The sequence below is a fragment of the Cricetulus griseus genome, chromosome 4 (assembly GCF_003668045.3).
Source record: "Cricetulus griseus strain 17A/GY chromosome 4, alternate assembly CriGri-PICRH-1.0, whole genome shotgun sequence".
Lineage (NCBI taxonomy): Eukaryota > Metazoa > Chordata > Mammalia > Rodentia > Cricetidae > Cricetulus > Cricetulus griseus.
Genome location: NC_048597.1, coordinates 117,465,599 through 117,481,529, shown reverse-complemented (window position 1 = coordinate 117,481,529; position 15,931 = coordinate 117,465,599). Strand labels below are relative to the sequence as shown.

The window sequence follows — 15,931 nt, the reverse complement described above, 5'->3', positions numbered from 1 at the left end:
TCCATGCAGGAAGTACACTAGTTTAGTTGATTTGCTTTTGTCTCTCTGGATAAAGGCTCCTACTTGTCAAAAGCTCAGTCCAGCAGCCAGCATAATGACAGCAAAGCTGAAGTAGCTTCACAAAATTCTCCAGGGGATGGCTGAGCTTCCCTGCAGGATCAGAGAGGGAGATTCACATATAGTGGCTAGTGGGACATTCAGTGGTGTTACACGTTCTTGGTATTGCTCAATGTAAAAGTACCCTTCACAAAATATCCTGGTCTGTGTACAATGGGAACTAATAATGGCAGTTTTTGAAGCCAAACTCTTAACTACATCAAAACCATCTAAATCTTGACAAAGTATATGAATCACAAATGTTAGCCATCTCAGCCTTCCAAGCAAGGCCTGAGTGACCTAGATATTTCTCATAATGATCTATCTAAGATCTGATTTTGGTCAAGCCACTTGTTTTTACTTGTTTGACTTATTGCACTGTATAAGTAGTAAGTATGAATCTATTGGGAGTGCAGATGAACCTGGGTTCAGCTTGCAGCAGCTTACAACTATCTGTAACTCTAGGTCCACAGGATCCAAAACCCTCTTCTAGCCTCCACAGGCACTTCACACAGGCAGTGTACATACTTACATGCAGGCAAAACACTTATATACAGAAAATAAATCTAAAATAATCCAACACTATGTTGAAGGGCTGGGTCTGGATAAGGCAAGGAAAACACTCACCTTTAAATGTTTTTTGAAATTATTTATTTTGAAGGGGTTTACACACTACACACAATGAATGTGTGCTGTCCAGAGGACAACTTTTAGGGATTGGTTTGCTCCTTCTACCATATGGGTTCTGGAGATTGAAATCAGGTCAGCAGGCTTGACAGCAAGCACTTTTACCCACTGAGGCATCTAACCAGCATCTAAAGCACTTTGATAATTTTTTTTCAGTAACCAAGATTAAAGTGCAATCCCAAGCAACATTTTTTGTTTTTTCAAGACAGAGTTTTTTGGAGGATTTGGAGGCTATCCCAAGCAACATTTTAAAAATCTAAAATGGAGCAGTATCAGAGGAAAGACAGAGCTTCCGGCCCAGAGCAGCATCAAGGGAGCCACAAGTCCCAGACATGGGAGAAGTGTCAGAGGGAGACTCAGCCTCAGGCCCAGGAGCCAGGAATGATCACCTGTGAAACTACAGCAGTTGTTCCCAGCATTAACTTCCAGAAACTATGACAAAAAGTTCCTCTGGGAAAGAACACCTGTGTCCCAGCCAACTTCCACTGCCAGTTCTCAGCTGGAGATACCCGGTACTACATCAACCACTGGATCCTCAACCATACCTACACCTCCAATGGGATGAGTGTTCACCTGAGCTATAGTCCCACCTGTACCTCAAGGCGTGAGCACCTGAGCACTGGGCCCACTTCCACCAGGGGGAGCAGTCACCAGAAGCTCTGCTCTACTTGTGCCTGAAGGAGTGGTCAACAGAGCCACAGCCCCCAACTATACCAATTGGCTAAAGAGAGATCCCCATGAAGCACAAGCTCCACCTATTTAGTTAGAGGAAGAGACACATAGATAACAAGGTAAGAACACACTCAACAATACAAAGAACAATATGACACCACTAGAAACTAGTGGTGTTACAATAGCAAGACCTGAACATCCCAACACAGATGAAATAGAAGAAAATGATCTAAAATAATTTTATAAGGCTGATTGAGGCCCTTAAAGAGGAAATGAAAAATCCCCATAAAGAAATGGAGGAAAAGACAAACAAAAAAATTGGAAGATATTGACAAACCCCTTAAAGTAAACCAAGTAAAAGCTATCAAACAAATGAAGGAAATGATTCAATACATGAAATATAAAACAGAGGTAATAAAGAAAACACAAACTGAGGGAATTCTGGAAATAGAAAAGCTGGGTAAATGATCAGAAACCACAAATGCAAGAGATGAAAGAGAGAATTTCAGATGTTGAAGATAGGATAGAGGAAATAGATTCATTGTTCAAAGAAAATTTTAAATCCAACAAATCCTCAACACAAAACATGCAGAAATCTGAGACACCATGAAAAGACTGAACCTAAGAATAATAGGGATAAAAGAAGGAGAAATCCAACTCAAAGGCGCAGAAAATATATTCCACAAAATCATCGATGAAAACTTTCCCAAGCTAAAAAAGGACACCCCTATGAAAATACAACAGGCTTACAGAACACCAAATAGACTGGATAAAAAAAGGCCCCTCACCACATAATAATCAAAACAATAAGCATACAGAATAAAGAAAAAATATTAAGAGCTGCAAAGGAGAAAGGCCAGTTAGCATATAAAGGCAGACCTATCAGAATTACACTTGACTTCTCAATGGAAACAATGAAAGCTAGAAGGTCCTGGTCAGATGTTATAGAGACACCAAGGGCCCATGAATGCCAACCCAGACTAATTTACCTAGAAAAGCCTTCAATAACCATACATGAAGAAAACAAGATATTCCATGATAAAACCAAATTTAAACAATACCTATCCACAAACCCAGCCATACAGAAAGTATTAGAAGGAAAACTCCCACACAAGAAAATCACCTATGTCCATAAGAACACAGGAAATAGATGAGCCTATAGCAGCAAATCTCAAAGAAGGGGATTGAACACATAATACCATCACCACCAACAAAAACAAAAATAACAGTAACTAACAGTTACAGGTCATCAATATCCATTAATATAAATGGTCTCAATTCACCTATAAAAAGACACAGGCTAGCATATTGGATATGAAAACAGAATCCATCCTTCTACTGCATACAAGAAACACACCTCAACCTCACAGACAGACATGACCTCAGAGTATAGGGTGGGGAAAAAATTTCCAATCAAACAGACTATGAAACAAGCTCATGTAGCTATCCTAATATCTAACAAAATAGACTTCAAACTGAAATCAATCAAAAAAGGTAAATAAGAGCATTTCATATTCATCACAGGAAAAATCCATCAAGAGGAAATCTCTATTCTGAAAATCTATCCCCAAACACAGGGGATATCTTTCCTGCATTTGTAAACGAAAATTAATAAAGCTTAAATCACAAATCCAGTTCCACACACTAATAGTGGGAGACTTCAACACCCAAATCTCACCACTGGACAGATCTGCCACACAGAAGCTTAACAAGGAAATAAGGGAACTAACAGATGTTATGACTCAAATGGACTTAACAGATATCTATAGAATATTTCACCCAAACACAGAAGAATATACTTTCTTTTCAGCACATCAAAGAACCTTTTCAAAAATAGACCACATACTCAGTAAGAAAGCAAACCTCAACATATACAAAAAATTGGAATTAAACCCCTGTACCATATCATATCACCACAGTTTAAAGTTAGAATTCAACAGCAACATTCATTTTAGAAAGCACACAAACAAATTGAAATTGAACAATGACCAACTGAACCACCACTGGGTCAGGAAGAAATAAAAGAGTTTCTAAAATTTAATGAAATGACCACACAACATACCCAAACTTATGGGACACAATGAAAGCAAAGCTGAGAGGAAAGTTTATAGAACTAAATGCCTACATAAAGAATCTGGAAAAAAAACCTTACATTAGTGAATTAACAGAAAAACTGAAAGCCTAGAACGAAAAGAAGCAAACTCACCCAGAAGGAGTAGAGATGGCAAGGAAGAGTCAAACTGATGGCTAAAATACATAAAAATAGAAACAAAGAAAACAATGCAAAGAATCAATGAGACAAAGAGTTGGTTCTTTGAGAAGTTCAACAAAATAGACAAATCTTTATCCAAACTAACCAAAAGACAGAGAGAGAATATCCAAATTAACAAAATCAGAAACAAAAAGGGATCCATAAAAATAGACATTGAGGAAATCGAGAGAATCATCAAACCATACTTCAAAAACCTGTACTCCACAAAAGTGGAAAATATTGGAGATAGACAATTTTCTAAATAAGTACCACATACCAAAATTAAATCAAGAACAGATAAACAACTTAAATACACCTATAACCCCTAAGGAAATAGAAACAGTTATCAATAGTCTCCCAACTAAAAAAACGCCAAGGCCCAGATGGATTCAGTGCAGAATTCCACCAGAAATTCAAAGAAGAGCTAATACCAATACTCCTCAAATTATTCCACACAATGGAAACAGAAGGAACATTGATAAACACTTTCTATGAGGCTACAGTTACTCTGATACCCAAACAACACAAACACAAAATTAATAAAGAGAATTACAGACCAATTTTCATAATGAACATAGGTGCAAAAATACTCAATAAAATACTGGCAAACCAAATTCAAGAACATCAGAAAAATCATCCACCATAATCAAGTAGGATTCATCCTAGAGATACAGGCATGGCTCAACATTTGAAAATCGATGAATGTAATCCACCATATAAAGAAACTGAAAGAAAATAAACCACATGATCATCTCCCTAGATTTAGAAAAAGCCTTCCACAAAATTCAATATCCCTTAATAATAAAGGTCTTGGAGAGAATAGGGATACAAGGAACATACCTAAACATAATAAAGGCAATATACAGTAACCCAACAGTCAACATCAAACTAAATGGAGAGAAAGCAATTTGAGTAAAGCAATCCCACTGAAATCAGGAACAAGACATGGCTGTCTACTCTCTCCATATCTATTCAACATAGTACTGGAAGTTGTATCTATAGCAATAAGACAACAAAAAGAGAACAAGGGGATACAAAATTGGAAAAGAAGTCAAGCTATTGCCATTTGTTGATGTTATGGTAGTTTACATAAGTGACCCCAAAGAAATTCTACCAGAGAACTCCTACAACTGATAAACACCTTCAGCAAAATGGCAGGATACAAGATTAACTAAAAAAAAAAAAAACAAAAAAAAACAAAAACAAAACAAAAAAAAAAAACATTGGCCCTCCTATATACAGAGGACAAACAGGCTGAGAAGGAAATCAGAGAAACATCACTCTTTACAATAGCCACAAATAACATGAAATATCTTGGGGTAACTCTAAGCAAACAAGTGAAAGACCTGTATGACAAGAACTTCAAGTCTTTAAAGAAATAAATTAAAGAAGATACCAGAATATCAGATCAGGAAAGATCTCCCATGCTCTTGGATAGGTAGGATCAACATAGGAAAAATGGCAATTCCACCAAAAGTAGTCTACAGATTCAATGCAATCCCCATCAAAATCCCAGTGCGATTCTTCACAGACCTCAGAAGAACAATACTCAACTTCATATCGAAAAAAAAAAAAACAGGATAGACAAAACAACCCTGTACAAATAATGGATCATCTGGGGGCATCACCACCTCTGACTTCAAGCTCTAGTATAGTACTATAGTATTATAGTAATGAAAACAGATTGGTATTGGCATAAAAACTGACAGGTGGACCAATGGAATCTAATCGAAGACCCCACTATCAACCCACACACCTATGAACATCTAATTTTTGACAAAGAAGCTAAAATTATACAATGGAAAAAAGAAACCATATTCAACTAATGGTGCTGGAATAACTCACTGTCAACATGTAGAAGAACACACATAGATCCATATCTTCTGCCATGCATAAAACTCAAGTCCAAATGGATTAAAGACCTCAATATAAATCAATTCACACTGAATCTCATAGAAGAGAAAGGGGGAAATATATTTGAACGTATAGGTACAGTAGATGACATCCTAATAAAACACCAGTAGTACAAACACTGAGAGCAACAATTAATAAATGGAACTTCCTGAAGCTGAGAAGCTTCTGTAAAGCAAAGGACATGGTCAACAAGACAAAACAGCCTCATACAGAATGGGAAAAGATCTTCACCAACCCCATATCTGACAGAGGGCCAATCTCCAAAATACACAAAGAATTCAAGAAACTAGATATCAAACTACCAAATAATCCAATTTAAAATGTGGTACAGACCTAACAGAGAATTCTTAACAGAAAAATCTCAAATGGCAAAAAGACACTAAGTAATGTTCAACAACCTTAATCATAAGGGAAATTCAAATCGAAACCACTTTGAGATTCCATTTTACACCATCAGAATGACTAAGATAAAAAACACCAATGACATCCTATACTGGAGAGGATGTGGAGAAAGGGGAACACTCCTCCATTGCTGGTGGGAGTACAAACTTGTACAGTCACTGTGGAAATCAGTATGGCAATTTCCCAGAAAATTAGGGATCAACCAACCTCATTACTCTGCAATACCACTGTTGGGCATATACTCAAAGGAGGCACAGTCACACCATAATCACATTTGCTCAACTATATTCATACCAACATTATTTGTAATAGCCAGAATTTGGAAACAACCTAGATGCCCCTCAACAGAAGAATGGATAAAGAAGATGTGGTATATTTACACAAAGGAGTACAATTCAGTGGTAACAAACAATGACAACCTAAAATTCACAGGCAAATGGACAGAATTATAAAAAAAATATCCTGAGTGAGGTAACCCAGGCCCACTAAGAAAAATATAGTATGTACTCACTCATAAGTGGATACCAGACATAAAGCAAAAAATACACAGCCTATAATCTATAACCCCAGATAAGCTAGAAGCCCCTTCCAGAAACAGATGCACAAATCCACAACTAACCAATGGGCCAAGCTCCTGGAGCACAATCAAAGTGAGGGAATAGTGGTAATATGAACAAAGGAGTCAAGACCATGATGGGAAACCCCACAGAGTCAGCTGACCCGAGCTAGTGAGAGACCACTGACTCAGGTCTGACAAATGGGGAATCTTTATAAGACTGAACTAGACTCCCTTAATATAGGTGACAATGATGTGACTGGGACAATATATGAGGCAACTGGCAGTGGGTCCAAGATCTATCACTAATGTACAAACTGACTTAGTGGAGCCCATTCTATATGCAGAGATACCTTGCTCAGCCTAGACACAGGCATGTGGGTGGTGGAGAGGTGCCTTGGTCCTGCTTCAATGAAATGATGGGACAGACTTAGTAGACTTCCTAGGGGAGGCCTTACCCTCTCTGAGGAGCAGATGGGAGGTGGGGGTGGGGAGTGGAGGAAGTGGGAGGAGAGGAAGGGGGTACCTGGGATTGGAATGTAAAAAATAAATAAAAAAATTAAAAATATAAAAAAATCAATGAAGAGAAACAAAAGTGAACAGAATTTCCAAATGCAACCAAATGGGTTCTGACCACCTGAGAAGAGCAGAAAGGGGGTGAGTATAGTAAGTTCAGTGGGAGTGGGTCTTGCTTTTGTGTAAATTTTGGGTTTTGTTGTTTGTTTTTATTGAAGCTACTATATTCATTTCAAGTTTCTCAAAGGTTTCACATTAAGGAATTTATTTCTACTTTGGTTACTGAGACTTCTGGCTACCTCTTAGATTTTATATCTACCATCATTTTGGTCACTGCACAGGATGTGTCTCCTGGGACTTAAAGAACAATAAACTGAGAGCTGACAACAGCATTTCACCTTTAGTTGTCATGATGACACTCCCTGGTTTATTAAAACAGCAAGGCAGAAATGGTAAGAAACTCTCTCAAGATCCCAGGCAGAGAGTCCAAGCCCAGGTCTGTCTTCTGACCCCAAATCCCTGCTATCCACACTATTCTATCCTATCCAGACAGGACACAGGAAAAGATATAAAGAACTTTTCCTGGAGACCAGAGTATCACCAGCAAGCATCAAGAGGGATGATGGTGGGAAGTAAGCCCTCCTCTGTTGTTTTTATCCCAGATCTATGCTTTTTCTTCTTATAGCCTAGTGCTGACACTGACGGCTGACACTCCAGGCCAGGAACACCAGGTTTGACAGCCAGAAAACATTTCCCTGTCAGCTCTTTGGTTGAGATCTCCCGCCTCTCTTCTCTGTGGTGCCCACCCCCCAATCTATGTGGCTTCATACAACTGACTTAAAATGTGTGCCTAATGATCTCATGAGGGTAGCAGAGCTTAATCACAGTTGTGAAGCACTTTCCTCACTGCTTTATAATTGGTCATCAGTTACTTTTTGCATCCTAGTACTTCTCTGAATGCTGTCTTCTTCTATACAGTGAAGTTGAGGTGTCTGATTCCAAATTCATTATTATTACTAAGTACCACACATTCCAATGCACTTCATGGTTACAGTAAGCATACTGGGTATTTGTAAGGGAGAAACTGAGGCTCAGTGGGCTGCACTGAGCTTCCTAGGTCACTATAAAGTCACATAAACAACATCTTACTTCCTGCATGTTAATGTTATTAGGCAATGGCTTGCCTCAAACTTAGATGAAGCAGTGAAGTAGGAGAATACAGAATGTTTATTGGGATTCACTGACCTGTGGTCCAGCTATGCCTGGAGGCCCTGGGAGGCCTTGGGGCCCAGTATCTCCCTGTAACAGAAACAAAAGGACAAAGACAATTAAAATAATAATTCCCCAAAGGAGCTCAAGTTGAACTCATCAATCTCTCAACTTCAAATAAAGACAATCAGCTGACCCAGTATCACCATTACCAGGTGAATCTAGGGCAAGAATGTATAAAAAAAATGACGTTGTTGAGTCCTCTTATTCAAGGGCTTGTTTTGGCTTATCTTGAGAAAATGCCTACAATGGGCAGCTGGCTCTCTTGGCTATATGGGGAGGGAATTCTCTTTGCCTTAGCCATCTCTTAACATATTGTCAGCAATGTGCAACACATTCTGACTTGATTCTTATTCAATATCAAAACGTTTTTTTTTTTTTTTTTTCTGCATTTGTGGATCAGTTTTTCACTGCTGGGATGAGATTTTTGCTCTCAGTTTCATCCTTCCACTCTGGGAAAACTAACTATGCACCATTCTACACAAGCCAGAGCATGAACTCCATGAGAACCGGGACTCAAGCTTTTTGTTTTGGGTCTCTCCAGTGTCTAAATATTGACCAACATACAGAATATACATTTTTGTTACTGGTATGTAGCACTGGGTCTTTCTTAGTGCACGCTTAAATGATGAAGTGAATATATGGATAAATGGGTGAGAACAGCAGATTACAGTCTGTATTAGAATAATACACTTGGAATTTATCCTAAAGGAAGGAATCCTAGGTACCCACTATTAATGGTTGGCTTATTCTGGGTTAACCTTAATACTAGGTGTCATCAGATATTTTGGGATATATGCAAAACTCAGTGGCCTTGGTGTGTGTCTTTGTCTTCCTACTAAGAAGATGATAACAGGAAGAGGGAAATCTCAGATACTAAACGCAGAAGGGCATAACTAAATTTGAATTGATTCATTGCCTCTGATCTGGTTCGTTATAAAAATGCTAGAGAAAGAGGATCTAGAAGGCAGAGTTTACTCTGAGTTCCCAGACTGTTGACTCTAAAGAAAACACATTTCTTCAGTTCTTGGGCTTTGTTTGTGTGACAGGCAAACATGGCTGTGAAAGGCCTATTGTGGCAACTAGTACACACTAGATAGCTCAATGTCAGATAGATGGAATGAAAAGAGACAGTGAGAAAGGTCCATGAGAGGAGCATGAATTCTAGATATCACCATACATTGCAATGCCACAAGCAGTGTTTTCATAAAATGGCAATGACCTGCTGGAATATAGACAGTAGATATCTTCATTGCAGCAATGGAGCCTCTGCTCCCTTTACCCTTACCTTTTTGCCTTCTGTCCCTTCTCTCCCTGGCTTTCCTGGGAGACCTTTGTCCCCTTTGAAACCTGGAAGACCTGGGAGGCCTGGGGGACCAGGAGGGCAGTTGTTGCACATATCCTTAGAGAAGAAAATGAGACTAAGTAAATCATTTGGCTACTTACAAGGCAAAGCAGCCCCAGGTTCTATCCCTCTGGGTGATATTTGGTTATAAATGTCAACAAAGATGAGAAAACAAATTGATGGATTGGCATGACCCAGGAACTTTTGTGTTTAAATTTATTTCAGCATAAATATATTTGGAATGTTACCCCATTTATCCCTCATTCTAGCCAGTCACCTGGCTGGAAGTATGGCCTGAGAAAATGATGTCAAAATGCATATGAAAACACCTGTGGGCATGAGCAAAAACATTAAGAGTACACATTAATGCAAACACTTAGTGTTTTTAGAAATAGAATGCTCTGCGCTGAGGACAGAGTCAAACAAAGGCAGGAGGGAACGTCTCTGGTGTGCTAAAATAAAGTGGCTTCCTACAAAAGAACAACGGGGGCTGCAGGCACCTAGCACAGTATGTCCTGGCTGTGACACAAAGTCATGTTCTGACCCTGCTTAACACTATTCTTTTCCCAGGACAGACATTTAATAAATGTTTCTAGGAAGTCAGTTTTGTTCTTCATCAAGACAGCTAAATGCTGTTACTAGAATAAATTTAAAGCTTCAGAACTGTCACCTCTACATCTGAAAAGATCACAGCATGCTAATTATGGAGTCACTTGACTACACTGAAGCTACCTCCAGCACCCCTCTCTTGGATCACCTTCCCCTAAGCTCTTCTATTCATCCTCCCATCCACCCCTCCTCTCTTATGGTAAAATAAATAGGATAACACAAAGAAAACACTTACAATGATTGTGAAACCAGGTAGACAATGCCCAGGACATTTAGCCATTGTTACTGGCCCATTATTCATTCAGAGAAAGTATTCTTATAAAAGAAACTTGCAAAGCCTCTGGTCTGCTGGATGCTGTTATGAGGTTTGTGACCACTGACTGTATGAATCTAAAGGTTGATTTGTGTTGATAAATGCAAAGTAAATGCACTAGCTGAGATCAACTGAATGTTCTTTATGGAAGATCAAATAAAAACATGTGGCCGCTGTATGAGTTCATACCCAGTGACCTACAGTCAAAAGCTAATCCATGTTCACCTGGGTTGATTTCTAATTTCAGAATGTAGTTTTTCTGTTATAAAAGCAAGTTCTTACTGGGGAGTGGTGGCGCATGACTTTAATCCCAGCACTCAGGAGGCAGAGGAAGGTGGATCTCTGTGAGTTCCAGGCTAGTCTGGTCTACAAAGTGAGTTCCAGGACAGGCTCCAAAGATACACAGAGAAACCCTGTCTTGAAAAGCCAAAAAACACAAAGCAAGTTCTCATTTCTCTTGCTTCTCTCCTATGTAATCTTCAAATATACTTCACTTATATTCTACTCTAGCTTCCCCGATGTCAGTCTTGACAGGGAAAGCTCATCATGTGCCTATGGGCTTGTATGACTATTTAGTGTTTCATCTGTGACTTCATTCTCTCCCCATGAAGTAGGGGGTGGAACAGTCTTGATCACAAGGCCAGTTCATAAAACAAATGGTCTTTCATGGTGCCAAGTTTAATAAATGAAACAAAAGATCCAAAACCAACTGTATAACGATGAACCAACTAATCAACACTTAACTTTTGTATGCCCTGTCCCATCGTCTTTCAGCATGCTATTTGAGAAACTGACTGAATATTTGGAAGGCATATTGCATATTGCAAGAGTGAGTGAGGTAAAATGTAGCAAACTACATGTTTCCTGGTTTCTTCTTTCCTCTAAAATTCGGAGAGCAGAGAAGAACTAAACTTTTGTATTATAGTACTTTTAGATGAGATGCATGAATGGACCATTGCAACAATGGATGGATGTACAGATGGATGACTATAGGTGTCTAGTGGCTGATGGATATAAGGGTGGTGGATAACTGGAAAATATAGATAGATGGGTAGATAGATGGCTAGTGGATAGTATTTCAATGAATAAGTGGATGGGTGGAGGGAGGGAAAGAGGGAGATGGAGGAAAGGAGAAATATGTAAGTAAAAATGTAGCAAGAACTCAAGCCACTAGACTTTTTCAGGACTTGGAAATATAAAATCCTTACTACTTTGCTTCCAGAAAATGTTTAATCTCATGTCTTTCCTAGTTGTGGTCTACGCAAGCCGGTTCCCTGAATATCAAGATCTATCTGTAGTCTCAGCTGTTTCAGCATGAAGGCTAGACTCAACCTACTGACCGAGTCTAGAGTATCACTCAGCATGAAGTGAGAGGAGCACAACCTACTGATGTTCTTCTTGGCTGTTGACAGCCTGGAACCCCAACTTCTCTAGCTCCTGCAACTCTTCTGAAGGTGAGTCTTATATTCTCTGAGTTTCTAGAGACTGAACTGTGTCCTTTATCTAATCAGATGGGCTCGACCAGGCCGCACTGGCATATAGCCTCCTACCTCTGGCATATGACATCACAAGACTTCTGTTCACTTGGCCTAAATTTATGAGACTTAATCTTCTTGTTTATGGAATAAGGGCCTCCAAGTCCAACAATAAGAAATAATGCATGCTGGGGTAATGGTGGCCCAGAACTTGTGGATGTGGCCAAGCAGTGACGGATCTAACTTGAGACCCAGGCCACGAGAGGGAGCCCATGTTCAACCCTACATGGATGGCTAGGAACTGGAAGCTAGATAACCCAGAAACCTAGAATAGACCCAAAAACTGGCAAAAAAGAATCAATGAAATGATTCCTAACAATAGATTTCTGTACTCATAGATTAGTGCCTAGCCCAGTCATCAGAGGGCCTTCCTCTAACAGCTGATAGGAGCAGATGCAGAGACACATACCCAAACATTAGGGAACCTCATGGAAGATATGGGTCCAGATCATCAGGAGAATACAGCCCATAGAATCAACTAAGCAAAGCTCATAAGGGCTCAAGACTGAGGCACTGAGGCGACAATCCTGGAGCTTGCATGGGTCTGTTCTAGGTCCTCTACATACATACTGATTGTTTAGCTTGGGGTTTTTGTTGGACTCTTAAGTGGAGTGGGGAGTGTCTGACTCTCTTGCCTGCTCTTAGGACCCTGCTCCTTCTACTGACTTGCCTTGTACAGACTTGATATGAGTGTTTGTGCCTTTTTGCATCATGTTAGGTAATAACAACATATCCCTGGGAGGCCTGTTCTTTTCTGAAGGGAAATGGAGGATCAGTGGATCTGGGAGAGGGGAGGTACTGGGAAGAGTGAAGGGAGAGGATGCTGTTTTCGGGATGTCTTGTTTGAGAAAAGAATACATAAAAAGAAAAACAAACAAATATATTTTTTAAAAGAATGGAAAATGTCCAGCATCTCATCAGGCATAGAATGAAAGCACAGTAAAGTGTAGTCACTATATATTCACATGGTTTATTATTTTACAGCCTAAATCTGATGTCATGCTCCATTTATAGACTCATCCATGCTTCAACCTCTAAAAAGGAAGTCAGTAATAGAAAACTGCCCAAGAATTTAGGGGAAAAGGGTAGATAAGTAAGATTTATAAATGGAGTCACTTCATGAGAACACCCTGCGGTTGACCTCCCAGAGCACAGATATCACTACAGAAGTCAATCTCATAGGGCAGGTCTTAGATGAACCTTCGACCTAGGCAGTGCACAAACTGCTATGATGAGATACGGGTTGTTCTAAAATGCTTAGGTGCATCAGTAATTTTGTAATAAAAGATACCTTCTTAGTCTCCAGCTCCTTGGACTAAATTATCAGACTCTAACCTATACTATCACAGTGGCAATAGTCTCCAGAATCAGAAAGCTAAAGATAGCCAGCTCTACAGCTCCATCTAAATAGGGCAGGCTGCAATCTAAAGGTTTCCAAGCATAGTGCAACTGCCCTGACCACAAGTATTCATGATTCTCTGTGTTTTCAGATGCCCAGATGAACACAACTGTATCATTTACAGCAGGTGGAGAATTGACACTGAATGAATGTCTATCTCAGTGCTGTGGCATTGAGGTGTGGGGTTTTGCCCTTGCAACTGCATCTTCTCCTGTTGTGATTGGCATACAGATGAGGATACCCTAAGGTTTATATCCTGAGAAGTAGGGGCTGATACAAACTCAGGTCCTCACAGAGAATGAAAACTACAAGGAAATTATCTAAGTTAATAAAAGTCTTTAATAAAGAAGAGATAAAATCAATAACTATTCCTTGTAATCTCTGTGGTTAAAAAAAAACAATCCTGTCAATAAAAATCTACAATAATGAGTCTACTCATATTTTAATAAAATTTGACTTTTCCATCAATGCTTCTCAATGTATAATAAGTTTAAAAGCCTCAAGCTTATAAGGTTATTTTGGTTTTTGTTGTTGTTGTTGTTGTTGTTGTTGTTCTGTTTTGTTTTGTTTTTCCATTGGATTGATGTGTTACCCAGAGGCCTTGTGCTGTCATCCATTGGCTTTTAGAATACAAGAAGTAGAGGCCTGCAATTCCTTGAAATACAATATTGGGACAAAGACATGGAGTAGAGCCAGCCAAAAGTCCTCCACTCCCACAACCATGACCACTATGTTTCAAAGCTATTGTACTCCTGTCCAGCTCTTGACCAAGACTCAAGGCTCTTAAAGTACCTGGGCATCTCCAAAATTCAACCTCCAGATATGACTCTATCCAGATCCCACTTTATTCTGGTCCACTTATGAAAAGTCTTTATATCACTCAGTGAAAACAAACAAACAAAAAAAATCAGGACTGTGATGGCTACAGGGCCTAGCATCTATCCTTACTTCTATTGGGTCTGTGTTTCTATCCTTGAACAAGCGGGATTCAGAAATAAACTGCTTAGCTCTGCCTCCTGCCATTTCCCAAAAAGAAGACATTCTTATATAGGCCAAGTCCAATCTTTGACTATGAATACTGGATTCTTAATCTATCCAATGACCCTATTTGTGTGTCTGGTTTCATGAACCCTACCTACTTCATGGAGTCTAAAATTGAATAAACATTGTCCATCAAGCATTTCAACATTACCCTGTGGAGAGCTTTTTACTCTGTGTCTGTATTGTCCCGTAAGGAAACTTCCAACTGCATGGGGGAACTAGGTACTTGTAATGTGCCTAGTATGGCCAAGAACTGAATTTTAATTGGATTTAATTTTAATTTAGGTAGATGCATGTGGGTGCTAGAGTGGTGGCTTGGCAGTTGAGAGTACTGATTAGTCTTCTAGAGAACCCAGTCTGATTCCCAGCATCTCCATAGTAGCTCAAATCATCTATAACTACAGCTCCAGGGGATCTAACACTCTCTTCTGGCCTCTGTGGGCATTGCATGTACACAGTGCACATTCATAAATGCTAACAAAATACCCATATACATCAAACAAAAATGAGCAAATCTTTGATGTATGTGATTAGTTGCTGCCATATTGGATCAGGAAGATTTCAGACATTATTCACACAGAGGTTTCTTAACAGATGCTGCTGCTGCTGTTTTTAATGCTATAGGATATTTGTTCAGAGGGGGAAGGAGAGATTTTGAGGCCTGTACTCCCCCAGTACAATATTCAACATACATGTATTTTTACCTTTACTAGGAGATTTATGTCCTCTGGAGACAGAAGTGAAGAAGGGCCCTGTCAAAGTAAAAATAAGTAAGTGCAGACAGTATCTTCCATGCATCTTCTTAGAGCGAATGGCCTTCAAGAGTATAAGCTATAACTCACAACAGATTTGAGTACTCATGGAATGCAAGCAGGTCTATCAGAGTCCCAAGCATGGGAACCATCAAACGACTTTGCCAAAGCATCAGCCACTCAGGCTGACTAGCCCTGGACATATATGAAGGACTTCAGGTCTTCCTATCCACAGTCTCCTCATGTTTTCCCTCTCTTCCTTCAACAAGGCATGATGGGAAACAAAGAGATAGACTGCCTACAATTTACTTGTCATGTTGCTAATCATTAATGGCCTAGTATGAATGTAAGCCAGTGCTGTCTGCTCTAATTGGATGAAATAACATTTTAAACACCATCCTTTATGCTTGGATGAAAATCTTTGGTTCTAGAAATGGGATCAGCGACACATCCAAAGGTGCGTGTGCAAGATGCTGCAGCCCCTGGACTCACAAACCCATTGAATTGGAACATGTCATATAACAACTATGGCTGACCTGTAACATAGAACAGAATGCATTGGGTGCAAGGAAGA

The 15,931-nt window shown here is 39.4% G+C and overlaps 1 protein-coding gene across 1 annotated transcript in view; it reads right to left on the bottom strand.

The window, feature by feature from the left end:
- Positions 1 to 15,931, bottom strand: part of Col22a1 (collagen type XXII alpha 1 chain) — a 286,090-nt gene that overhangs the window by 66,590 nt on the left and 203,569 nt on the right. Inside the window, exons 43-45 of the mRNA XM_027415259.2 lie at positions 15,310 to 15,357; positions 9,652 to 9,765; positions 8,340 to 8,393 (exon numbers count right to left, since the gene is read on the bottom strand). Of these exons, the coding sequence (XP_027271060.2) occupies positions 8,340 to 8,393; positions 9,652 to 9,765; positions 15,310 to 15,357 (216 nt within the window). The remainder of the gene's footprint in view (positions 1 to 8,339; positions 8,394 to 9,651; positions 9,766 to 15,309; positions 15,358 to 15,931) is intronic.